Source organism: Sturnira hondurensis, unplaced genomic scaffold, assembly GCF_014824575.4.
Source record: "Sturnira hondurensis isolate 20B ecotype Veracruz unplaced genomic scaffold, ASM1482457v3 Scaffold0010448, whole genome shotgun sequence".
NCBI classification, from domain to species: domain Eukaryota; kingdom Metazoa; phylum Chordata; class Mammalia; order Chiroptera; family Phyllostomidae; genus Sturnira; species Sturnira hondurensis.
Window position 1 is genome coordinate 3,194,418 of NW_028083079.1, and position 25,914 is coordinate 3,220,331.

The 25,914-nt window shown below is 45.5% G+C and overlaps 1 protein-coding gene across 2 annotated transcripts in view; it reads right to left on the minus strand.

The window, feature by feature from the left end:
• The window catches only part of ASTN2 (astrotactin 2), an 829,294-nt gene that overhangs the window by 491,971 nt on the left and 311,409 nt on the right, over positions 1-25,914 (minus strand). For both annotated transcript variants that reach the window (XM_037059148.1, XM_037059147.1), the window contains exon 6: positions 474-620. In XM_037059148.1, the coding sequence (XP_036915043.1) occupies positions 474-620 (147 nt within the window). The remainder of the gene's footprint in view (positions 1-473; positions 621-25,914) is intronic.

Sequence of the window (25,914 nt, forward strand, 5' to 3'; positions counted from 1 at the left end):
ATTAAGTGAAGAGTAAATGGCAGGATATAAGATACTTACAAAGTACATTTACAGGGAATGAGATATGAGTATTCTTTAGGACATTCAGGAAATTCCAACAATGCTCATACAATCCTCTCTGTCATAATTTTAAATTACTAAATACAATTTTGCAGAGGGGCATTTTTAGTTGGGAATAGCGTCTACAAGCATGATAAGAAACCGTAGGTTCTATGATATAGCTCAATCTTTCTACACTCACATTGGAATTCTTTATTTAACAGACTATATCCTTGCCCATGGAATAAAAGCAGTCTTTAATTGCACTGAAATAACCCAGGACTCTAAATAATAAGGGCCTCTTCCAAGGCCTTTGAATGTCCTCTGCCTCTGTAATGTAATCTTAAAGTTGGGTCATACATGGAGAATATTTGACCAGCTAAGGGTGAAAGATGCCCAGTAGGTGTGGGGCATCTCCAATGCTCAGCTCTTACCATCTGCAATGAAGTGCTCAGGTACATGCAGAGTCACCTTCACGGTGAGTGGACAGGACATCTGGCTGCCACACACCATGGCCAGGATGCAGGAGCTCACAGCAATCAGTGTCAGGGCTGTCTTGTTCACTGGGCTTTTCAGCAAACCTAATAACACAAAGACACACAAAGACACCTAAGTCTATGCGGTGAGAGGGTGGGGATAGCACTGAATCTGGAAATCTTGTTGTCTTCCAAATGGGAAGATGGAAAAAGAAAGCATATTCTCCAAAGTCTGTGCTTGCAATGACATCTCAGTGGCCCCTTGTTTGGTTTGGTTTTAACTCTCTGACAAATGGGTTTATTATTTCTTTGGTCAAGACAACAGAAATAAAGCTTCCTGAAAGTCATAGCAATTTTCATTCCTCCACTCCTAATTAAGATGTCATTCTTGCTAATGATCAGATACTGTTAAGCTGTCTACTGTCTTTGGGAGCTGGTGAGAAGACACTGTGTTGCTGAATTCACAGGGTGGAATAAGCATAAGCTTTAGAGGCTGACAATTATGGGCTCAAATTTGGATTGTAGCCCTCATTGGCTATGGGACCTGTTTCTTCAGTTTTCTTATTCACAGGGTGAGGATAATATTATACAGTTCACAAAGTTGTTGCAATGATTAAATGGCATCCTGTCTATATTGAATACAATGACCATTACCTAAAAAGATTTCCATTTTAGAAACTATTAGAGGCTGATGGGTTCAAATCATTTTCACAAGCCTTTACTGATCATCCACTATGGGAGAAAAACACATAGCAGAACAAGAATAGTTCCTGCTCTTCAGGAGGTTATAGGCTGGGGCATGGGTAGGCTTCTCCACACCTCATTTGAATTCAAGGCAAGTTGTGTTAAGAGTTAGTAGAGAGGGTGTAGGGTGGGGAGGGGAGTTTTGCCTGGGAAAATTAAAGACAATTTCACAGATTCAATGGAATGAGTAGATTGGATCTTAATGGCAAGGAGACCACTAGGCCAGCAAAGAGAGGATCCATGGATTATGCCCACTGTGTCTCACTGTTTAGGTTTTGCTATTCATATCTATTTCCAGGTTTGGATTATCGTTTTTAGAGCAAAGTCTCCCAAATTTCTGTTACCCACTTGGCTTTTCTTTGGATCAAACCTTTATGCTCAAATCTCCTGGACATCTCTCTATGGATGTCCCATGGGCATGTCAAAAAGAACATATTCAAAGCTGGTCATGTTATCTTCTCCTGAAAGCCTTCTCCTCCTTCTCCTAGGCTGTCCGACTTATTGAAAGTACCACCATGCAGACTGGTCAGAAACCTACATGTCATCTTTCAGTCTCCTGTCTGCCTCTTTAGAGCATCTAAACAGCTATGCCATCTTAGTGGCTTAGTATCTTCCCCTTCTTACCCTCACCTCTTCTGTTTTGTCTGCTTGTGGGAGGGGGAGGGTGTAGACACTCCTTCCCATTCTATTTCCTGCTGAACCCCTTGAGCTATTCTACAGCATCTGGCTACAGGATGCAACCCATGTTCATCCGCCTGGACCTGAGACCTTTCATGACAGATCCTTGCGCTTGGACCACCTGTGGCTGTCCAGCCCAGATATGGGCAGGGCTGCATGGCTACAGTGCCACCTCCATCAATACTCCTATCCCGCTAACACTAGCACAAATGTTGTTTCTTTTCCACTTGTTTCCTTGCCCCCATTGCTCACTTAGATTAATAATAAATATAAATTTCTCCCCCTTTAGACAGACAAACTGCCTACATCTGATGTGTTTCCCAAAATGCCTTATTCTAACATTAGAGTCTCATAAGTAGAGTAAACTCCATGAAGGCAGGCAGTATGTCTTTTGCTCACCACTGCATCCTAATGCCCAGCACAGTACCTGTCAGTAAATGCACCATAATTTCCAGAGATAAAAGTAACAGTAGTAGCAACCAGACACAGTTGCTGACCAATCAGAAAGCATGCCAACCTTAAACAGCCAACATTGCCAGACTGATGGGTCCTAAAGAATCAAGAGCCCATGCAACAGCCCACTTGGGGAGTTTTTGTATGGATATCTACTTTTCTTCATAAACAGCAAGCTGCTTGAAAGAAGGGATCTTGTCATTGTCTTCTTGATGTCTCTCATTCCATGCTCACAGCCTGGAACCTAGAACTTTCTTAATTTAAGAATAGGATCCTTAACTGTACTGCCAGTTTTAGTAAAATGTGTAACATATGGTAGAAACTCTTCTTATATGTGTGGTCATTATATTTATTAAATGAAAGAGTAGATAAAATTAAAGCAATGCTTCTGGTGTCAGGAGATGAAGAATCCCTAAACCTAAAGTGAGCACAAAAAAAGAGAACATATTTTATCCCTCCTCTGGGAGCCACAAGAAGCTGTTTCGAATTTTGGCAACATAAACATTTTAGTAGCTGGAGGGCATAACAAGCTAACAGCAATGTTTTCTCCTAGAAGGAGTGTAGACAAGGGGTTGGTGCCTTGCACAGGTCTTTCCTTAAAATGTCAACATATTATCATTAATCTAGATATTTAACAAAAGTTCCAAATAACAGTCAGCAGCAGCAGCACTGAGTTTTTGCTCTAGACTCTCTGGAGTCTATCCTCAGGGGAGGAAGATGCTGGGATGAGTCCAGCATAAACAAATTCTTGGGAGGTAAACCAGGTCCAGAAAGAGAGTGCCATGTAGTTAGAAGCTCCTGGCATTGGTGAGACAGATGCCCTGGATGGACAACAGCATGTCCGAGAACGCATCTCTCAGACTTGGCCAATATAGCAACAGAAATGGATCTGGTCAAGACACTCCCTTCGTTAATTAACTGACTACCAGGCATACCTCTGAGGCTCCACAGGACTGGTTTCTGAAGTGGGGAAAAAGGGTTCAGGGGCAAGAATGGAGTTTGTTCATACTCTCTCCCTGGACTCATGCTGGGTGAATTGCATCCCTAATGTCATTTAAACCTTCACAGTAATGCAGAGTCTTTAAGATGGAAGCCCTGGTTGGGCAGCTCGGCTGGTTAGAGCATCATCCTAATTTGGCAAGGTTTTGGGTTAGATTCCCAACCAGGGTACATATAAGAAACAACCAATAAATGCATCAATAAGTGGGGAAAAGTCTCCCTGTGTTTAAAATTCAATATATAAAAAAAAATTAAAAAGTATGTGTTAAAAGAAGAGAGAGAACTAGGTAAGAAGTAAAGTCACAGCCAGACAGTGGTATTCATTTCATCACTGATGGCAGAAATCAGGACTTACTTTCCTCTTTGTCCAACCTATTATCAAAACATATTGGGAACTGAATTATTCTTTAGAGAATCTGAAGACAAAATGAGTGGAGACTGAAGGGAGAGTTGTAAGCAGAAGGAGGAAGCGAGGGGAGGACAGAATGAGAATAAACTCTGTCCTGGGGCAGTCATTTACTCAGCAAGGGCCCGAATCACCGCAGTTGTCTCTGAAATCCAGGGAGAAGAAAGCACGCAGGTGAAGTCTCCACTCAGGCCAGATAACAGTGGAGTAGCCACGGGGACTTGGGGAGTTTCCATAGCAACTGGACCTGGCAGAAACTTCACAGTGGGACTCAAACAGAGGTGACTTTTTAGGAGTTCCTGGCCCAGGGAACTAAGCAACAGCCCTTAGCACTGAGTATGTGCTGTAGACAGTGACCAGGTGGAAACTACCTCTCTCATGACATCCACCCCCTCCTCATCCAGGTCCTGTACTGCATTGTAGGAAGCAGGGGCAGAGAAAAGAACCTCTATTTTTCAACTGCTTACAATGATCCAGGCACTATGGCTAGCATTTCCATCCATCCATCCATCCATCCATTTGTCCATATATCCATGCAATCAACAAATTTTTAGTAAACATCAACTACATCCCCGCATTGTTCTAGGTATAGGGGAAATGCTATTGAACAAAACAGCCAGTGTCCTTGAGGCTTACATTTCAGTGGAGAAGAATCACCTCATTTACTCTTTACGGTGAACTGTTACCACTCCCCTGTTTTCCAAACAGGGGAGAAGGGCTGTGGAATGATGTGCCTCAGGTCACCCAGTGTGTATGTGGCAGGGACAGGATTAGAACCAGTTCATTCCGTTCCCTGCCCCATACCACACTGCCACCTATTTCATGTAGCATGTAGTTGCAGAAGGAGCATGGCTTCTGGAGCCAGACGCGCCGATGTTCAAATCCTTGGCTGAACCGTAAAATCTCCATGGGACAGGTACTAATTGATCCAACCCTAGTAAGATGAAATGTCTCCATCTGAAAATTGACCTAGCCCTGATAAGACAAAATGTCTCCACTTGAAAAATGAGAACAATGGTCTTACTTTAGAGCTGATGTGAGAACAATAGGACAATGCATGTCATTGAAAGAAAAAGAGCTTGATAAATGAGAGTTCCAGATCATGCTTGAGCAACCTCAGCTGGGTGGGGTCACAGTTAGCCTGGTGTCCCTCGAAGTGTGCAGTTGCCTTCCCACCACTTTCAGGGGAGCGAGCGGCGCTATAGGGACAGAATGTCATCATCGCACATTGATTGCTGGAACTGGAGAAAGTTAATAACCTAATTTTCCTTTCAGTCTCCCTCCCTCTTACCCCGCAACTCCTCGCACAGCAGAAGAGGGTGGTACAAAATGCATTGCTGGAGAAATTCAACAGGAAATAACTCAGCACTGTTGACCCATGTGCTGCCTATAATTTGGGGTTTGATTGATTCGCTGTTTGGAAATGCCAGGTTGAGAGAAGAAAATCAAATTTAACTTAAATTTGGAATTCAATCAATCGCATTTTACGATGAAGAAAATAGATCTAACCCCATCAGAGCACTGGGTGTGAAAAACTTACAGCTGCCACACACCCATTGATTCCTTCCTCCTGGTATTTCTGGGGCACAAGAGGTAATTCCTTTCCCGACACCAAGAAGTAATTTCTTTCTTTCAATGGCGTATGGGAGTGAAGCCGGAGGGGAGAGGAATTCCAGGACCCTAGGACGTTAGGGTGGAGGATCCCAGGAGAAATAGGCTAGGACTTGGTTCTAGACATAGGAATTTATATACAAACTCTTCCATTTAATAGCTGTTTAAGTTTTAGCAAGTGACCCCCACTCTCAGAGCCTCAGGGCTCTAATCTATAAAACAGCAACACTAATCTCTAGCCATCAAAGAAGCTGTGTGGAGTAAATGGGAGAAAATAATCACAATGCCAAGCACGCCACACACTTAGGGATCTATGCACTCTTGCTAGCTTTCCTTTCATCTTTCCTTTCATCCTTTGATTCCTCAAAATCTCACTGTCCAACACTGTGTATCTACATCAGCAGGACATAGGGTACTTTGGCTTGAGCCAGAGCTCTGGCTTTTACATGTAGCTTCGAACCTCCATGGAGAAGTTGGTCACCTAAGCTTCAATGTCCATATCTGGGAATTGATTCATTCAATAACTAGTTAATTTATGTACATTTCCTAGATGCCAGACCTCCTATCTTGTGCCTTCCTGTTATTTCTGGTGGCTACAAGTATTCTTGAATATATTACATGCTCAATACACATCTATTCAATGAGTGAATGAATGAATGATTGAATGTTTACATGTTGTTCCCCATTCTACCAAGAGATGCTAGCACTGGAGTATTGCTATTGGTTCTTTTCTAGTCGAAGGTATTTTGTTCACTTTCCTCAGTCCAGAAATTGTACAAGGAGCCCTTAAGAAGTCGCCAATCATCCTGTTTATCAGGGTGACCACAGCAGATCACTGGTGTGTCCCATTAACCTTGCTGAATGCCTCCTGGGATTCCTGTCACACCTGAGCTCCGGTAACTCTGTGCTTCTCTGCTTATTTCTGGAAACTAAAATTGGGACACGTCGCCTGACAACTGCAAGTGTCACACTGGAGGCAGCAGGAAAGAATATTTGAAATTGGGGATTTCTCAGAACTCCAGGAAAGGTGGCTCCCTCTCCTCAGTCTGACTCACGTCTGGGTTCTGCACACACCACTTCAGTGTGATGTGCCAACTAAAACATCCTTTCCCCCGTCTTGCCCATCTGGGGCCAGGTCTCCCTTCATCATGTCCTCTCAGTCTCAGCCATGAGCTAGTTTCTCATGTTCTCTGGGTCTCTGACCTTGGAATTCTTAAATCAATAGCATCCTTTAAATCATTTGTAATTCGTCCAATGCCCCATCTTCCACAGGATTTTCCTTGATAAAATATGTATAAGTGTCCATCCAGCCTTTCCACACTTGCAGAGACAGCAAACTCCACCTGTATCATGCAACAATTCTACTCTCAGACAATTGAGCCAATTCTGCTGTCCATGTCAAAGGGGACGCACTAACCCTTCTTCTTTGGGGCAGCTATTCAGTTAGTTAAAGATGGAAATTATGCTGCCTTGGGCTTCCTTCCTCTAAACCAAACACTGTTGGCTTTATTTTGCTGAAGATAGTTTTTGAGTCTCTTTAGTATACTTCTTTTAATGATGGCTTTTGTAGTAAATTACATGTCATCATCACCATCGTGATCAGTACCCCCATCAGTATTAACATTTATAAAAACATGTGTGAACTAGGCAATATAACTAAAATTTTTACATGCAACTTCTCCCCTATCCTTCACAGAAACTGCACGAGATACTCTCTGTTATCAGCCACGTTGACACAGGAAAAAACAGAGGCCTCTAGTTGCCAAGGGCTATGTGACCCCAAGGAAACAGGGCAGAAATGGAAAACCACTTGACTTCATAACTCACTTCTTTATCAACATGCTAGACATGGCCTAATCGCAGAATAATCAGTCCTCACCACCATGCTGCTTGTAGACCTCTGCTTGCCCTTTGGTCCTCTGATGACTATGGGTGGACTCACGGTGGCTTCATCATCCCACCTGATGTTGACCTCAGGTTTTCAAAGGCACCTCTCTTAATCACCAAGAGGAAATTTATAAGGAGGGCAGAAGGGGAGAGGAGCTAGCTAGACAGTGTTTCCCTTCCTCTCTGACCCCAGAAAATACTACATGGCCTCCACTAGTTGGGAGTGCTACTTGGAGCCAGATCATTATGAGTGAAGTCATTGGGGGACACCTCTGGCCAGCTCTGCTCCAGGAATAGGAAGAGTTTCTATAGTGCAGGCTTGTATGGTGGTGCCCACTGGCAACAGATGCTAAGTGGGTCTACAGAGGCTGGCTATTCAGATTTCTCTATGGCACTTACACTTACAAATGGCTGTGCCTAGCAATGTGAAGGGAAGTTCAAGGTGATAACAAGAGAGATGGGGACAGTGGTGTTGGTGGTGAAAGTGGCCCAGACAGTGTCATATTTTCTCAGTTCTTACTTTTTAAAATTATTCCCAAATATCTCATTCACCTTTCACCAAAACCCTATACAGTAGGTCTTGCTATTGTCTCCAGTGCACAAACAAGGAACCAGAGAAGGAAGGGTGAACTTGTGCAGACACCAAAGGAGTAAGTGGGCCTGGAAGCCCCATGTCCTGACCCACAGCCTCGTGTTCTTTCCATGGCACTATTTCCAGGTCTCACTGGCCAGGTTTGCAGGTAGGATTCAAATTTGGACCCCCCACCTCCTGACCAACTGACCACACAAGGGTATCCAAATGTCCCAAAGAGTCAGTGTAATTTTAGCCACAAAACAAAATGTATCATGGAAAGTTTCCCATTTTTTAAAAAAAAAAATTTGACACATGCTATATTTTATATCCATTTCTTGAAGGGCTAGAACACATCATATATCCTGGATTAAACATCTTTCAAAATGCCTGCATTGAATTCCCTTTAGCAGAACTTAACATGATGTTTTCTAAAAGCATTAATTATATTGTAGAACCATAATTCTCTGGAACAAAGTAGAGAAAATAATGAGCTAGTGTAGCAATTAATATAAAGGTTGCTGTTTGTAAATCAGCATCTCCCAAAATTAACCGTGGCCCCTATGCCAGGCACTGTGTTAAAGAGTCTATATGCATTCCAACAGCATGGAAAGTCAGGGAGTACTGCCTCCATCCAAAAATGGGAAAACCAAGCTTAACCATCTAACTCCAATGCCCGCACTCTTCTGGTTCCCAAGTGTTCAAAAATAATGGAGTTTTGGAGCCACAGGAAAAGACACACAGGGAAGGAAAATAGGCAAGTACAAGGGGCCAGTTCAGGAGAATAAAACTATTCAACTGATACTTAGTAGGCTGAGAGATGCATTAAGGGCAGGAAAAAGGTGCTATACTTAATCGATGAATTTTCAGTGTGCAGATGAGGAGCCATGGAAAAGATGACTTGAGCAAGCTGAAGTTCAAGAAAAGCTCAGAAATAACTGAGAAAGAAGGAGGAAAGAAAGGTGGTGCTTGGGTTTCAGATTCACAGGTAATCATCCGCGGAGATTGACTTTTTTTTTAAGACACAGATGTTTGATCCCGTGTTCACCCTCTTGCTCAGCTGCATCACTGATTCCAGCCCACGCCACTGATGGGAAGGCAAGGGGGAAAGAAAAGCTGGGAACCAAGCCGTGGCTCCAAAGGCACAGAGCAAAGAGCAAGCACACAAAGGGCGACCAACAAAGACCAGGGCCAATCACCTCCCATCTCATGAAAGGCTCATTTTTACCTGCCTTTTCCAGCTTGCCAAGTCATTATTGCATTCTTCTAGAAAATGTCACTGGACTGTGGGCCAAGGTTCATGGAAGGAAGAAAGATATCATGTTTCTTGTGCATTTAGTATTAACTCGGTCTGCCCTTTACCTACAGTCGCTTTTATTCTGTATGTCCACTGTCAACTCTAAGCAAATCTGCCATTATGTGACATTACAGGAAATGGGAAATCAGAGAGTATAATTGACTTCCCCAAGGGCTCAGAACCAGTAAGGGACAGAGACAGAAGACGTATTGACCTCCAAACTCAAGTGTTTCCTCCATTACACCACACCGCTTCTAAAGGAAGAGGGCTTCCTCAAATGTCCGTGCTCCTTCCCCCTCACCCCTTTCCCCCAATTCTCAGACGGTACCTAAGAAATAATGGAAAAGAAGGCTTTGCCTGATGGTCCATAAGACCTCTCCTGCAGTTAGATTCACCCATCCCTTCCCTTGTGATGGACTGCATGCACTCCCCACACTCACGTGTCATCCTTCCTACTTTCCTCAGTATGTGGGAAGTAGACCAACTTTTCAAGAGCAGAGAATTCCCACCTCCTGGAAGTCTTTCTAGAACACTGCAACTCACGAGATCCTGAAATTCCTCTGAACTCTTAAGTACCATCTGTTTTGATTTGAATCACAGGATCTCAGAATTACAGGAGATGAAAGGGGCTTTGACCCTGACCTATTACACAGTACAGGCAGCACCGTACAAGGCTCCTCTTTATGGTTATCCAACCTGCATTTGAACATCATCTAAAATGGCACTTGATTAGCTCAAAACAAAACAACAACAACAACAAACAGTGTCATTGATGATGCTAAGTTTTTTGGGGGAACTTAGTACGTATGATACGTGGTGCTAAATATTTTACAGATATTACTTTATTTAACCCATCATAAAGTNAAATTCCTCTGAACTCTTAAGTACCATCTGTTTTGATTTGAATCACAGGATCTCAGAATTACAGGAGATGAAAGGGGCTTTGACCCTGACCTATTACACAGTACAGGCAGCACCGTACAAGGCTCCTCTTTATGGTTATCCAACCTGCATTTGAACATCATCTAAAATGGCACTTGATTAGCTCAAAACAAAACAACAACAACAAAAAACAGTGTCATTGATGATGCTAAGTTTTTGGGGGGAACTTAGTACGTATGACACGTGGTGCTAAATATTTTACAGATATTACTTTATTTAACCCATCATAAAGTTCTGTTAGCTCCTCATTTTACAAATAAGGCAACTGAATCTAGCCCAAGTGGCAAAGCTGGGATTCACATCCTGGTCTGGATCTCAAAGCCTTTATCAGTAATACATAGCCCCCCTTCACTTTAACCTTCAGCTCGAGGGCCATGACAGTATTAAATGAAGGTCTGCTAGAGCTATAACCAGCTGAACATGTTTCTGCCTTCAAGAGTTCACACACTCGTCTCCCTCCCTCTTCTCCCAGGCAACCCTTCAGTTCTGAAGTTGGAACACAGGCCCCCTGTCCTTCTTTTGTCCTAAACACAGACTCTGTTATTGGACTCCTACATGCAGGAGACAAGCATGAAGCCAGAAAAGCAGTGCTGGAGGGATCACTTCCGCTTAGCGAGGCAGTCTAACCCATCATGCAGAGGCCGGGAAAACAGCCTTTCGAAAGACACACTGCCTGGGACCAGACCTGGATCCCTTCTGTTCCTGATCCCCCAACAATGTTTCTCAGTTCACCACTTGGGAGAGTTGTATTTTCTCATCTTCTGGGAAAAAACAATACCTCTTATGCCTCTCCTCCCTACGGGGCTGCCCACAGTATCCTACACATTCCTGCATGTCATATGGGTCTAACTAGGATAATATGACCAAAGTCAATACACAATGAAAATGAACCATGACAAGGTATTCTCACAAAACAATCTCAGCAGATTGGTGTAAAGTCTAAAGCACAGTGGACTAAGGTAATGGAAGAACACACACTTTGAAGGTGGAGAACCTTGGGTTCAAATCCCAGGTCTGTCATTTTCCAGTTGACCTTCAGCATGTCTCATTATCCTAATGTATAAAATGAGAATAACATCTGTTCCACAGAGTTGTGAGAAAGATCAAATAGGAAGATACACATTGCATAGTAGGTATGATACAGGGTGCAGTCAAGAAGGGGGGGCCCCCAAAAGATTTGGAATGGTGTCCAGAACTCAAAGTGTATAGGAATATTGGAGAGACATATAAGATGTCCTCACCCCTTCCCCCACAGGTGTGAGTTGGGGGAAAGGACACATGAGCAGGAACATGCAGGGCTGCTTTGTACCGCTACAGCCTTGCAGCTAATCCATGGCCTGGTCATTTAACATATCTATAGCTTTTGGTGGGTCACTTGGATATGGCTGTGGCCAGGCTTGGAGCTAGGGGAATGAAGTCACTTCCTCCAAGATGTAACTGGGGGGCAGGTCCCCTGAATTACAGGGCGTGGAAGTTTGGAGAGGATTGGCTCCAGGACATGGGGCCATACCTGTCCAGACTCACAATGGCAGCCCAGTAAAATTGGATAATACAGAAATACTGGCAGATGTAACTGATCGTGGGAGGAGTCAGAAATGGGGGTACAAAGGAAGATTGGTGCAGGGATTTAAAACCAGACTCTGCAGCCATTGAGGAAAACCACATGCTTTCAGCCAGAATAGGGTTTCCACAGCCATGTGAGAGAGAATCACCATGTGGCTTTAGCAGAGAGAGCCATGCAGTTTCGGGCAGAGTGAGGACCCCCTCTTGCCCAGGTGAAGGAGAGAACCACGTGGCTTTGCCAGAGTGGGGACCCCTGAAGCTTTGGTAGAAGAGGTCCAGGTGGCTTTGGAGTCCTCCCTTTGGCCACGTGGCCTGGGAAGCAGGAGAGATTTTGCCTGGAAAAATGGGTACAAAGAACTCTTGTCAGTGGACCATGAGAAGGTGCCACATGACTTTGGATTCATTGGAGATGCTGCCTGGACAGAGACACAGCTGACAGTGCCAGTGGCCTGGAATATGGATGTGTGCTCTTTTCCTGAGTTACGGTACCCTGAACTAGGGCAGGGGGAGAAGAGAGCATAGGTAGCTATCCTAAAGCACTCTGATATTTTAATGAAGATGTTAGATTACTAGTTAGGTCTGTATCACATTAAATAAACATTTCCTTTCACAAATCTCTGGCATTGAGAGATGTCTTTCCAGTTGGCCACAGATGACTGGGCCCAGTAAGTGGTCCAGACGGCATTAGTATACCATTCTCTGGAGAATGCCGGTGTATCTGTTCTGTAACAGGTACTCAATGAATAGTAGTGATGGCAGAGCTCAAGAGTGGGAAAATTTTAGTTTAAGGTGATAGTTAACAAGCCTAGTAGTTATTGCATGTGAAAAGCTATTGTTTCAGGAACTGCAGGCACGGCCCACCCTGACTCCAGGCGACCACAAGCGATTGTCCTGTGTACTCCAGAAGAGACCACAGGCAATCAAGGTGGTATCTGAACCCTTGCGTTTCAGGGACAGACAGTCTGGGGCTAGGACACAGGACACACACAAAGAAAATGACTGGTCAGTGGATGAGAGGATGTTAGGAAAACCGCTGGAAGGCAGCTTTTATCTGATTAACCTCTTTCCTAAATTCCACATCCCTTACCTATACTTTCTTCCCTTGAATTTCGGACCCCTAACTTATACTTTTGCCCTCTTATAAAAAAGGCTGTCTTGAAAGAAAATGTAAGATGGCCTATTAGGGTACAAATCCACTGTCGTCTCAGACTGCAGGCCATCTGAATAAAGCATCCATTAAGATTCAATCCCTGCCTCTGCTTATTGGAACTGGTAGGTGACAGGCAGCATGAACGCTGCCTTTTCTGGTTTCAGTAGCTTTTATCATCATCATCACCATCATCATCGTTGTCATCATCAAATTAAGAGCCATGAATGTAGATACTGACCTTCATTTTCAGGAAATTGCCCAAATAAATTTAGGATGGGTCAGAACTGGGAGAAAGACCATGTGGACAGACGGGTACTGGGTTTCCACTAAGAGAAGGTTCACACACATGCTAAGGCCCTAGTGGACCCTTTGATTCCATTATTCAGTCAGTTCCTCACAACAACCCTTGGATCCCTATTATATGGATCGGAAAAGTTGAGCTCGGGGAGAAGTGGTAGGTTCAAGATCACACGACGAATACGCTGCAGAGCTGGGATTATGACTCAGGTCTGTGTGGTGCTCTGAACAAGACACAGACAAGGGTCCATGTTCTGAAGATGGTACCAGTGCTAGACCAATGATTTTTGTCAGGAGAGAACAACAGTTGGAAGATATGAGACATTTAGCCTTGAAGCAATGGAAACAGATATTCCACATGAGAAACCATTGGGAACCAAGGCACTGACTTAGATGCTTGACATGCATCGTTTCACTCATTCCTTAAAGCAATCCTCTGAGTTAAGTAGCATGATCTCCGGTTTATAAATGAGGAAAATGAATCTCAGAGCATTCAGACACTTTTCTCACGTTGCTTAGTCAGAGGCAGGTCTGCTTGGCCAGAAACATCTGTGTTCTTCTTGCTTTATATCTGGCTCGTTTACCAGCAGTTCCCTTGCAGGTCTAAGAAACTGGAAGGACCTTTGGCCTGAGGACATGGATTCCAAGATCAAGGGTCTTACTTAGTATCCAAATCCTCATTCTAGTAAAGAAAGGCACTAGGGCCCCATGGGGGACAGAGGACCCTTCCCTTTCCTAGGTGCAGGCTCAGCTGCTAAATACCTGGGGATTTTGTTCAAATCAGCACACCCATCTCCAGCTCTTTAATTCGAGGAGGGCATCCCCCCCCCCCCGCTTTCCAATCCATTGCCCCCTCTTTAGACCACTCACATTTTAGCAAGAGCACATTTGCATTGTGTTTAAACAGCCATCTGGAGATAAACCGCTTTGCCTTTAGACCTTTGAGCAGGGAATATAAAAGAGGATAAAAGAAGAAAAAAAGAAGTGAGGAAAAAATGTTCCTGCGAAGTATTTCTGCCTAAATACATTTCCACACAGAGGCCTTTAGCCATTTCAGGCTGACATTCTGGGCCTAAGCCTTTCAAGCCTGCTGGTTTAAATATGCCACCTCCAAAAGAACAATAGTGATCTTAGCCTAAGGGACACGCCAGACCCACATTCTGTCTTGTTCTGTAGCAGCAAGGACGTGCTTTGGGGGCGGGGGGGAGGGGCTGTGCAAAGGGCTCTGTTCTCAGAATCTACAGACCAAACTGGAAAACCTACCAACGCTGCCATTACTCACTGTGTGACCTTGAGCAAACCCCACCCCTCTCTGGACTTTGCCTCTCCATCGGTAAGGGGAGGGAGTCCAGTGATTCAACAGTCCTTATTGAGGGCCCACTCTGCATTGAGCTCTGTGCTGTGACCTGGGAATCCAGAGACCTGCGCTATCAGGGGTCTCAACGTCCAGAGAGGCAGCAGACTTATGAACAAAAAACGTTAAGGCAAGCAGACCACCATGGTGACAGAGGTCAGTGCAGAGGAAGGGGCCCTTAGTTCAGGTTTGAGAACCAGGAAACCATTCCCAAGAGCTGAGACTTGTCACATAAGAGTAAGAATGGAAAAAGAAAGTTGTGGTCTCAGAGAAGGGACCAGCAAGGGCAGACAGGGCACACTGCCCACACACTGGAGTGGTGGGGGCAGCAGCTGCACGGAATACGGTGTTGGCCGAAGAGGCCAGAGAGGTGGGTGGGGAATGGGGAGCAGCTCACACGGGAAGTCATGGCCCAGCGCGTGGAGGGAGGGCTTTATCCAGAGGATGTCTCCAGTCCTTTCCGGCCAGCCCTCTTGGCATTGTGCCAACCTAAAATACACCTCATCCATTTACTTTGTCAACAGGGATGTGGTGTCTACTAAGTGTCAGACACCATGGTGCTGGGGACACTGTGAGAACAACTCCCAGGAGTGGGATTCAAAGACCTTGTCATGATGGATGAGATCTACAGCTGGGCCTCTGGAGTGGAGAGGAGAAGGAGAGGCCCTTGGGTTAGAGGCAGAAATCTTATTCCGCTAAGACAGTCAGCAAGCATAGCAGGCACATTACACTCTAGGAGGGTGAAGAACATCCTAGATAGAACTTGAGACCCCGAGGCTTGGTGATTAGCCATTCCTCAAATCGGTGAGACGAACAAGCATGAGTCACCTGAAATGAAAGAGAGATCTGACTGGGAGAAAAGGAAAGAGGTGAGGAGGACCAGGCACACAGTTCTAGAATCACTCCCCATGGTCCTTGCCTCCCGGTATTCATACCCTGTGCGATCTCCTTTAACATTTTGACTCTGTCAAGTAGGCTACAGCGAAAGGTGTGACATGTCACTTCCAAGACTAGTGTCCAAAACACAAGGTCTTTCATTTTTTCCCCACTCTCTCTGCCTCTTCTCGTTTTCTGGCTCTGATGAAGGCAGATGGCATGTTGTGACCTGCATCACAGTGAGGCCCAGGGGATGAGGAAGGCAGGTAGCATCTGGGACCCAGCCCTCAGGAAAATGAGTCCTGACAACAGCCACATGCAGGATCTTGGAGGCAGACCCTGCCCCAGTCAAGCCTAGAGATGAACCCTGGTTGATGACTGCACGCAACATCCTGGAAACCCTGAGCTGCAGGACTACTTACATGAGCCGGGATTCCTGGCTCACGGAATATGTGTTTGTTGCGATAACAAATGTCAATAAATAAATGCTTGTTGAGGTGATTCGTGTTTGTCATTTTAAGCTTCTAATTGCAGGGTAAATTGTTACACAGCAGTAGGTAACTAATACTGGGACCCGAGGCATGCTTAAATGAGTAACTGAGCAAGAACAATCCTCATTCCTAGCAAACTATTCAGAGACCTTCAGGTTTAGAGGAGACCTCCATTCATTTGACAAAGGTCCATTGAACATGTGGTGTGTGCTATGCCCTGAGCAAGTTGTAGGACTTCTCAAGAAGCCAGGCACCTGGAGAGACCGCAGTCTGGTAGGTGAGGTAAGGCGGTCGGTCGTCGTACCAGGATAACTGCCATGTTATTGTCAACCCTCATAACCTGGTAAATGCCAAGAGGACGGAGCCACCGAAGTATGCTTGACAAAATCAGGGTGGCTTCCTGGAACAGGAGGTTCCCTTTATCTCTGATGAGCCACTTCTTCCCAGTAGACTCTATATTTACACATCAATCCCGGAAGCTAAGTTTGTGAGATGGAAGGCTTGTGAGCTCAGCAGTCAAACAAATTAGGCTTGAAACCCAGCTCAATAATTTCTCAACACTGTAGACTTAAGAAAATCAATAGAAAGGCAGAGCTAAGAACATGTCCCTTAGTGTCCCACAGAGCTGTAATCAAGCACCAGCATTGCCCGGATCTCGTTGAGGATGCTGGCACAAGTAATCTCAGCTTCCCAACTCTCAGAGTCCCCATGTGCAAAACAGGAAGGATTGAAATACCTGCTTCACATGACTACCTGAGCTAAAGCAGTAACTTCTTAGCCCGGCGGCTGATAATCTGAAAGACAAAGTAATTTTTAGCTAATATCGCTGAGAAAGGTACTTAATTTCTTCATGCCTCGTTAAGCGTTAAAGTCCTCAGCAGTTTACATACTGAGTGCTCAGAGACTGTTAGCTACTACACCTATTATTATTATCTACAGAGCCCCCAGATCTGGTGAATTACCACAGTTTCTCTAGACTGAGGGCTAACCAGCAACAATGCATCCAAGTCACACATCCTTGTGCATTTATGATAATGCTCCCCGCCCCGCCCCTGGGGGCACTGGGCTCCTTGTGCTGGGATGCCAGGGCACAGGTTATTTTTGCAGTAGCAGCCGTGCTGAGGCCTCACGCAGGTAGAGATGCCGGGGACACGCTACCCGTGGTTCCCCAAGTTACAGGAATTCAGATGCTGCACACAGCCTGGAGCTTCTAGCATGTGCCGTTAACTTTACGGCACAGCTATAATAGTAAGAACATTAGCGCATATTTATTTATAAAAGGCCCACATCTGAACAGCCTGGAGAGCGGAAATGGAAGCCCTACTAAATTTTACAGAAACCTACATAGGTTTCTATACGCGAGAATGTGAATGTATGTGTAAGTGTGTAAGAACTGAGATTAGGACGTAGGTAGGCTTAGCGTAGAAGTAATAGCAGCCCTGGGAATCATAACTGTGAATTTCTCCTTCCATTTCAATCATCTTCCAGGATTGGCATTACCCATGTTGCTTCCTTCTTGGTTTTCCAGTAGTCAGCAGCTCCAAGAAGAGAAAATCCTACCGCGAACATCAGCAGAGCTCAAATTCCCAGACGCACCAGTTTCTATGACCTTGGCTGGTCATTACAGTTTTGGCACTACCGGGTTCTTCAAATAATAAAATGAGCGTAGTAATACCTTGGTCTACTGGAGGAGCTAGACACATGCTACTTGTCTCCTTCCCTCCCTACGCCAAACTACAAAGGACAGGATTATGGACAGTAAAGTTGCAGGCAATCTCCCAAACAAGTATTTGCAAAGCTCATTTAGTAAAATCCTATAACCAGGGAGAGAGGGATACGGAAGCTGCCACGCCCCTGTCCGCCCGTGCTCCACCCTCCCTCCTCAAGGGCTTGGACTCCGCCTCCTCTTCTCCAGCACAGGGCCTCTACTGTGTAGCAGTTAAATCAATGTTTGGTTCAGGAAAACATGGCTAAATGAATAAATGGACAGAGTCCTCAACCAATCATTTATTTCAGAGAGAAGGAGCAGGCTTCCCGGGATCTTTCCAAAGGAGAAGGAACCACAACCCACTCTTGGCCTTGCTGGTATAGAAAATGGGGTAGGCATGGAATGCAGCCGAGGTAAGCTTTTGTGTCAAAATGAAATGACAATAGCTACCGGCATTAAATACTTCTCTGTGCTGAGTCCTGGATTCTGCTTTATATGAAATGATCTCCTCTCATCCTTATAACACCCAGTGATGGAGTTACTTTTACTACACCCATTTTACAGAGGAGAAAACTGAGTGCCTGTAACACCACCTGCCTATGATCACAGAATTAATAATTGTTGAACCCAGAATGGCTGACCCTAGAGTTCAGCTTCCGAAACTCTGCCACCCTGCCTCCCGCGTTGCCTCTGACCCAGAACAGGAAACCTTCCAACGTAGCCAACTCTCCTACACCTCTAGGCAGAGGGAATTGAAACAGAAATGGACACGGCCCCACACTCATGAATCGGTAAGTCTACTGGGGGTGGGACTTCACAGTTGTGGCTATATCATCGGTGAAGATATCATTTACATTTAGATTCTTCATGCGAGGATGGAGAAGAACAGGGTGGAAAGACAAATGTACCACAAGGAATGCTTTTACAAAGGGACAGGTAAGCTCAATCCTGATGGTGGAAAGGAAGGGCGTTCTGAGCAGCAGGATGGGTATTCCAGGGCGGGAGCGGGGGCAAAAATGATGGCCGACATGAGATGAGTCTGGACCAGGGCCAGGGCCACGTCATGGGGTGAATGCCAAGTCAAGGAGTTCGCTCTTAACCAGAAGAGAGCAGGGGAACCAGTGCAGGGGCCTGAAAAAGGAGGGAGCAAGATGACATTATGAAGTGTGATGCTCTAGCTGGCTGTGGGGACAACCAGTGTCACTACCAGTGTGGTGGTGCGGAGCAAGTGGTGACATGACTTGATTGTGGTGGCCACACTGGGGATGAACATCAATCATCAAATGCATTTGGAGGTAGAGTCGCTGGTTCGTGATGCACCAGACCATCTAGGAGTAGAAAGGGAAGGAGTTAAGCCGTGCTTTTGACATGTACACCCAAACTCTACTCGCAGGCAGAATTTCTCCAATGGGCCAGCTCACTGCCACAGAGAAGTGCAGATCGACACACAAAATCTCCTAGGAAGAGGATGCCATGTCCTTTGTAAGTCAGGGCTGAAGGCATTTCCCACTCTTCTCCATTTTCATTATTCATTTATCATCTAGCTGTTCATTATTTAATCGACAAATATTTACTGAGTCCCTCTATTCCCTGTATGGGCCAACCTGTGCAAGGCACTGCACACTCAGGGAAGACGAGCTGGCAGTCCGTGAGAGGAGTGTCCTTGGTTCACGGGTGGGACTGGGGCTGTGGTGTGCCGGAACTGGCTCCTGTTGGCTCAGCAGAGTGAAATGATCAATATTTAGGGCTATTCCATCACAGCTGTTAAAGCCAGTGGCTTGACCGTGAACACAGTAGGAGAATGTATACCAAAGAAATTGGAAAACACTATACATAAGGCTTTTTACCTTTCCCCCCCAGAGAGCCAGCTTGCCAGCATACCCCTGGGTTGGATCAAGTTGGATCTCTACCCCATCTCTCAATGGGGCAGAGAGTCTGATGGTTTCTCTTCAAAGCTCAAAGAAGTCAGAAGTATGTGCAGCAACCTAGGTCACAGTTACAGCTGTACACCAATACTTCTTTAGGAACTCTGAGAATTTCAGGGCCAGATGGCAGAGGTTGGAGTCAGACAGACCTGGGTTTCTGTTGCCGCGAGCACTCGCTGAGGATCCACATTAGGCAAGTGCCTTGAGTATTCTGATCCTTATTCCCTTGCATATAAAATGGCAATATTGTACACACACTATGATGCTTGTAAGTGCTTTGCAGAGTGCCTGGTACTTAGCAAGCACTCACTGAATGATATGTGTTATTATCATTGCTCTTTGTATCCTTATTATTTTCTAGTCTACCCTGTCACCCCATTTTACTCTTGATTATCCTTAGTAGCATCCAGCTGTCACTTGCTTACTTCCTAGAAGAGGGGTCTCACCTGCAAGGCAACCTATTCCATCTCTAGTCAGCTCTGGGTGTGAGAGAGGTCTTTCTTAATCAGAAAACAGTATACTTTCTACCAATAGTCTTCGGTATCTAATAGTGTGCAATGTACACATCTTCTACACGCACATTAAATCATTCAATCACTCAATGATGCAATGTGAGTTGTGTTCACTGATGCACTTATACAAGGAGAACACTGGCTCTGGGGGTGGAAGACCTGGGATTATGTTCCAGCTCAACATTTACTAACTATGTGACTTCAGAGAACTTATGTTACCTCTCTTTGCCTTAATGGCCTCTTTGGTATGTTGGTACTCTGAAGATTGTTGTCAAAGATTAAGTTAATTAACCCTGACTGGTGCTGCTCAGTGGATTGGGCATCAACCCCCAAACCAAAAGGTTGCTGGTTCAATTCCTGGTCAGGGTACATACCTGGGTTGTGGGCCAGGCCTCCCGTTGGGGGCATAAGAGAGGCAACTGATTTGATGCTTCTCTTACCCATCAATGCTTCTCTCCCTCTCTTTCTCCATCCCTTCCCCTCTCTAAAAATAAATAAAGTCCTTTAAAAATTAAATAAATTAACATGCTCTCCCTGCTTAGAATAGCATCTGAAAAATAGAAGCTAAAAATGCATCACGGTACAGACAGAGGAGGTAACACTGTTTCGGAGGGTCCCTGGCTTGCCTTGCGATGGGTTCTATGGGCATAAAGAGATGAATCTGAAGCACAAAATCAGCCATGCATGGCCAAGTGCTTCAGGGGCCGATGCCATTTTTAAAGGAAGAAGCTAAGGTCTAGGATGGCAACCCATTTTCCCAAAAGAAGTACGTGTTTTGTGCATAGTAAGTGTGATCAGGGTCCAAAACTCAGAGTCACTGCAGCTCAGCACTAAAACCTACTTTGCCCATTCGCTCCCCTGCAAAATGAGAACAAGAGTTGCCCCTGCCTCATAGGTGGCCAGGGGGGTTGCATGGAGTAGCATTCATGTTTGTGACACAGGGTCTGGCACATGGGAGGTGCTCGACCAATGATTAGCGTGAGAATAAACACATGTGACTTCTGCTGAGTCCCCAGAGCAGTGTGGGATTAGAACAGCCCGTATCCATGTGTATTACTTTCCTCAGCTGTACCCTCCCCTTTATAAAGCATTAATTCTTACTTACTCAAATTCAGTCCAATTCCAATTCAATTTATTCTTCTGTTATCTTTATGGAAAAATAGGCCCTCCAAAATCTGCCTTGCTGATTTGTCGTCTAGTTGTATTATTTAAAAAATTTACATAGACTCATTGGGGAGAAGCCGCCTGTCTGTTTCTAGGTGGTAGCTTTGCACACAGATAATTTAAAAGCATCTTAAGGGTCCAGCTTAAGTCCTTGACATGCAGAAAGGAGTCAAGTGGGTAAATCCTGAAGTTAGTGGGAGGCTGTAAATCGTGTGTTACAAATGCACATTATGTGATTTGTTGTATAAATTATTAATGCCAGGCAGGGCTATGGCTTGTTTACATTCTCTGTACAAGGAAATAAATACTGTCATTCTCAAACTTTCAACAGGAGAATGAAGAAGGAGAGAAGACCTTCTATTCAGTCTTCAGATTTCTCTCTCCCTGCACAAAGGGAGAAGGAAGAGAGGAGGAAAGCGAACATTTGGAAACCTACTCTGTGTCACGTGACCCAGGGTAGTCACAAACTAGTATTTTTACCCTCATTACTCTGCTTAAACCTCATTACAATATTGTTGGTAGTTCTACAGAGCAAAGACCAGGGGCTCAGGGAGGCTGCATTGCCTGCCCAAGGCCATGTAGCTGCTAAGTGGGAGACCCGGGAACGGAAGGCAGGTTTGAGTTCCAAGGATGCGCCCTCTCTCATGCAGCACATGGAACCGCACAGAGCAAGGAGCTGGCCCCACCGTGAGGCTGTTGAGTGTCCAGCCTACCTCCCACACCATGTCCGTGGATTTATCAGGGTGCCCCCCACCTCTGCCTCCCTGCTGATCCGGTCATCATTAGAACATCCTCTCACCTTGGATAAGCACGGGGCCACCGCTGCCTCTGGACAGCGCCCCTCAGACCGCTCCGCAACACCCAGAGTCTCAATGGGAGCTCTGGGGAGCACCTCCATGTTACTGAGCAGGCGCAGCTCTGCTTACTCCCTGGCTCAGAATGCCTTCTCAGGTGACTTGTTAAAAATACTGTCTCTGGGCCCTGCATAACACCTACGAAACGAGAAATACGATTTTAAAACACCGCCCCTCAAAAATAAACTGTTCACCATTGTCCCTGCAGATGGCAGCCCAGAGAAAGGGTGTTCAGAAGCCCTGAGGGATGAGCTATATATTCAACAGAACCTACGCGCAGGCCCCAAGCCGCGCTCCTCGATGGCTGCGATGCCGATGCCGGGAGCAGTGGCGGTGCTGTGTGTAGGTGTACGCACACTCACACGCACGCTCTCCTAGCACACCGTCCGGAAATACGGAAGATGTATTTCTTTAAAATTGACTCCATACAGGATATTTATGTGTAGTGCGTGCAATACTACTCATATTTCTCACATAGAACAGGTTAATGAGGCTTGAGGATGAGACTGGAAACTTAACTTTTATTCACAGCCTTATCAATTTGCAGGATCACGATGGATTCAGAAAACTTCGGAGGAACTGGCCTTGGCTCCAAACCACCACCTTTGCTCCGCCCCGCCTTGGGCACACCCCGGAGGAGCGGGTGAGTAGAATGCTGTGTTCCGCCTCCGGAGCCAACCTGCCCCACTCTATTCTCTTATTTCATGAACACTCTAGATAAGCACGATTGTTACAAAATAACCTGGACGCCCGACCACATGAACCGAGATTTTCATTATAAACTTGCTAGGTCGGGCAAAGCTCTAATTCAAATACATCACATGGTAACCACCCCCCCCACACACTAGAACTATTCATAGACATAACCACAGCTTAGAACCTCTCACCCTGAAAGTGCATTTCTTCAGTGTCAAGAACCATTCTGGGCGTGTCGGGGCGCCTGGTGGGCATCCTCATAATGCGTGATGGTTTTGATCCACTAGGGAGGAAGGTCAAGTTCTGGGGGCTAATTCTGGGAACTTTGCCCCTGTTTACCTGTTTGTTTGTATGAGGAAGCTCATTTTGTGTGCCTAAAGATCTTCACAACAAATTTCTGGCCACCCAGTGGGCTCCTAGGTTAGGCTTCCAGAGGTTGTAGCAAAGACTTACAGGGGTGTTATAGGACCACACAAGCCAGATAAAAAGGCAGTGCTAGTGGAGAGCTATAAATAGCGTGCCAGTGACCCTAACAAGCGCTTCTCTCCACTGGGGCTGCTCCAACAGCTTTCTCTTTCCGAGACATGAAAGCAGCTGAAAGCACTGTTTCCCCAAGGGCTTTGCGACTGCCCCAAGCGTGTGTTGGGACTTTGCTGTTTCTAATTATCTCCCTTTATGTTCAGGCCGAGACTTGTTAATACAGTACACTGGTGTTTCCAGAATGCACTCGCAATGCACAAACATCTCAAGGTGTTTTACAAGCCAAAGACCATGTTAAATCAAATCAAATTCCGATTAAAGGGTAACAGCAATGTTAGAGAACCGTTGTCATGGTCCCGCCAGGGCCACTGGGACAGCCGGTGTTTCTTCCGAGCTGCCATGGTCCAGCCCCTGTCCAGATTATTATTTTGAAATCTTTGGGGCAAAAACAATCTTTGCCTGGGTTCAAGATCATAGGAGATTAACATTGGAAAGATGTTAAAGATCATTCCAGCTGAACCCTGTTCTTTCAAATGGGGAAACCGAGGTTGAGAGAGAAAGGGTGCTCCTATATCACCCAACAGCAAGAATCCAAGCTCCTTGAGATGTCCCCAAGTGTCCCTGTCATTGACACAGGAGCCCCATCTGGCTGCTTTCTAACATTTGTGGCCATTTTCTCTGCTTTCCACTTATAATTGACTCAATCGTAACCCCTACCCCAAGGACATGTCCATCTGGAACCTCAGGTAGTGACCTTATTTGAGAAAAGGGTGTTTGTAGATGTATCTCAATACATCTTGTTTAGGATCTCAAAATGAGAGCATCCAGGATTCCAGGCAGGCTCTACATCCAGTGACTTGGGTCCTCACTAGAGGAAGACAAAGGGAGATTTGAGACCTTCAGAGGGGAAGCCCGTGTGAAGACAGAGACAGAGACTGGGGTGGTGCAGCTACAAGACACAGTAGGAAGGACCGAGGATGGCCAGCAGCCGCCAGCCAGCAGCAGCTATCGGAGAAGCGTGGAACAGACTCGGCCCCAGCTTCCAGAAGAGACTGGCTCTGCCAACACCTTGAAGTTGAACTTCGGCCTCCAGAACTGTGAGAGGATAAGTTTCTGTTGCTTTCCGCCTCCACGTTTGATGTGATTTGATACGGCAGCCATGGGAAACTAATACTCGCCTCTTCCTGGTGCGTCCTTGTTCACCTCTTCCATGTGGTGAGGACCCACTTTGCTTTTAAGGCTCACCTTTATTATTCCTGCCAGGCTGTGTGTGAGCCTTTCTCACTGAGCGCCTCCCCCCCCAAAAAATCAACCCAAGCTTCCTCAGTGTCCCTAAGTGTATTTGCCCCTGAAGTTCACCTCAACATCTGTCACCCATCATTTTAATTGCTTGTCCCTCTTCCCAATCAGATGCTGGGTTCATCTCGAGCATAGACACAGGGATTCAGTTTTGGGATGTCTGTGGGATTAAAGTGAGCTGAAATGAATAATTTAATGCTCCAGTGACAGAAACCCACGCCCACTGCATCTCCAGGCCTGTCTACTAACCTCCCTAAGTTAGTAGGCCTGTCTACTAACCTCCAGGCCTGTCTACTAACCTCCAGGCCTGTCTACTAACCTCCCCTAACTTAAAGTCTATTATATCATAAACGTACAAGGTTTTCGGGCCCAGACATGAGGCAGTATAATGTCATATGAGCACCAGCTTTGGGCTCGCACATACCTAGCTGCATGCCCTGATTCTATCACTTTCTCGCAAGTAATCGAACATCTGTGAACTTCAAAGCCCTCTCCGTTAAAATGTAAATAAAAGGTTAAATGAGTTCATGCAATTAGTCTGGACAGTATCTCCTTCCACATCATAACGCTACACTCCCATTTTACAGATTAAGACCTTAAATCTAAAGGATATGAATTGTGTCGTAGCCAGCAAGTGCCACTGGAGGACTTGAACTTAGGACTATTCAAGTCCATCTATTGAACCATATATCATATGAAACCTTAGAGTCTCTACCACCCAACAGGATGCCCCCAATCCATTTGCTGAGTGATAATATTTTTTCTGTCATTTCCAGAATGAAGAATCCCCAGAATAGCACCCAGCCTTGAATTTATTTTGACGCAGTCTTCGGGCTCATTGGGGTCCTCTAGATTGTATCTAATACAGTCTCTCGAGTCTCAGCTGGTTTGAGAAACTGTGAATTGTGATGCCGTGAGTACGAAAACAAATACCTTCTGCCTGAACCAACATCTTTCAATTACAGATTATTCTATTTGTAAGCACTTTCCCTTGGATACAGATGACTTGCAGTCTGGTGCTAGCTGGAATTGAGAAGAACAGAGAGGACGAGCATTGGGAGAAGGAGACATGGGGGAAGAGGAGACAGGGAGAAGGGAAGGATAAAGACAGTGGCATCATCAGCGTGAACAGATGCTTAAAGCTCATCTAGTTCAGAGCCCGGGGAGCACCATTCTGGGGCCCGGTCCTCATGGATCTATGGACTGGTGTCCAAATCAAAATTGGCTCCTGGAGTTGTGAAACATGATGATACAGACACAATCCAACTTTTTTAAAAAAAAACAATGGATAGAACTAAGGTACAGAGAAGTTAGATGGCTTCACCAAGCAGTCAGGAAGGTAACAGCAGAAGCAGGGACTCTGACTGCGAACCCAGTGCTCTGCAGCCCGCAGAAGGTCAGCGGTCCCAGGAAAAATCTGGAGGGGGGGACAATGGAAATTT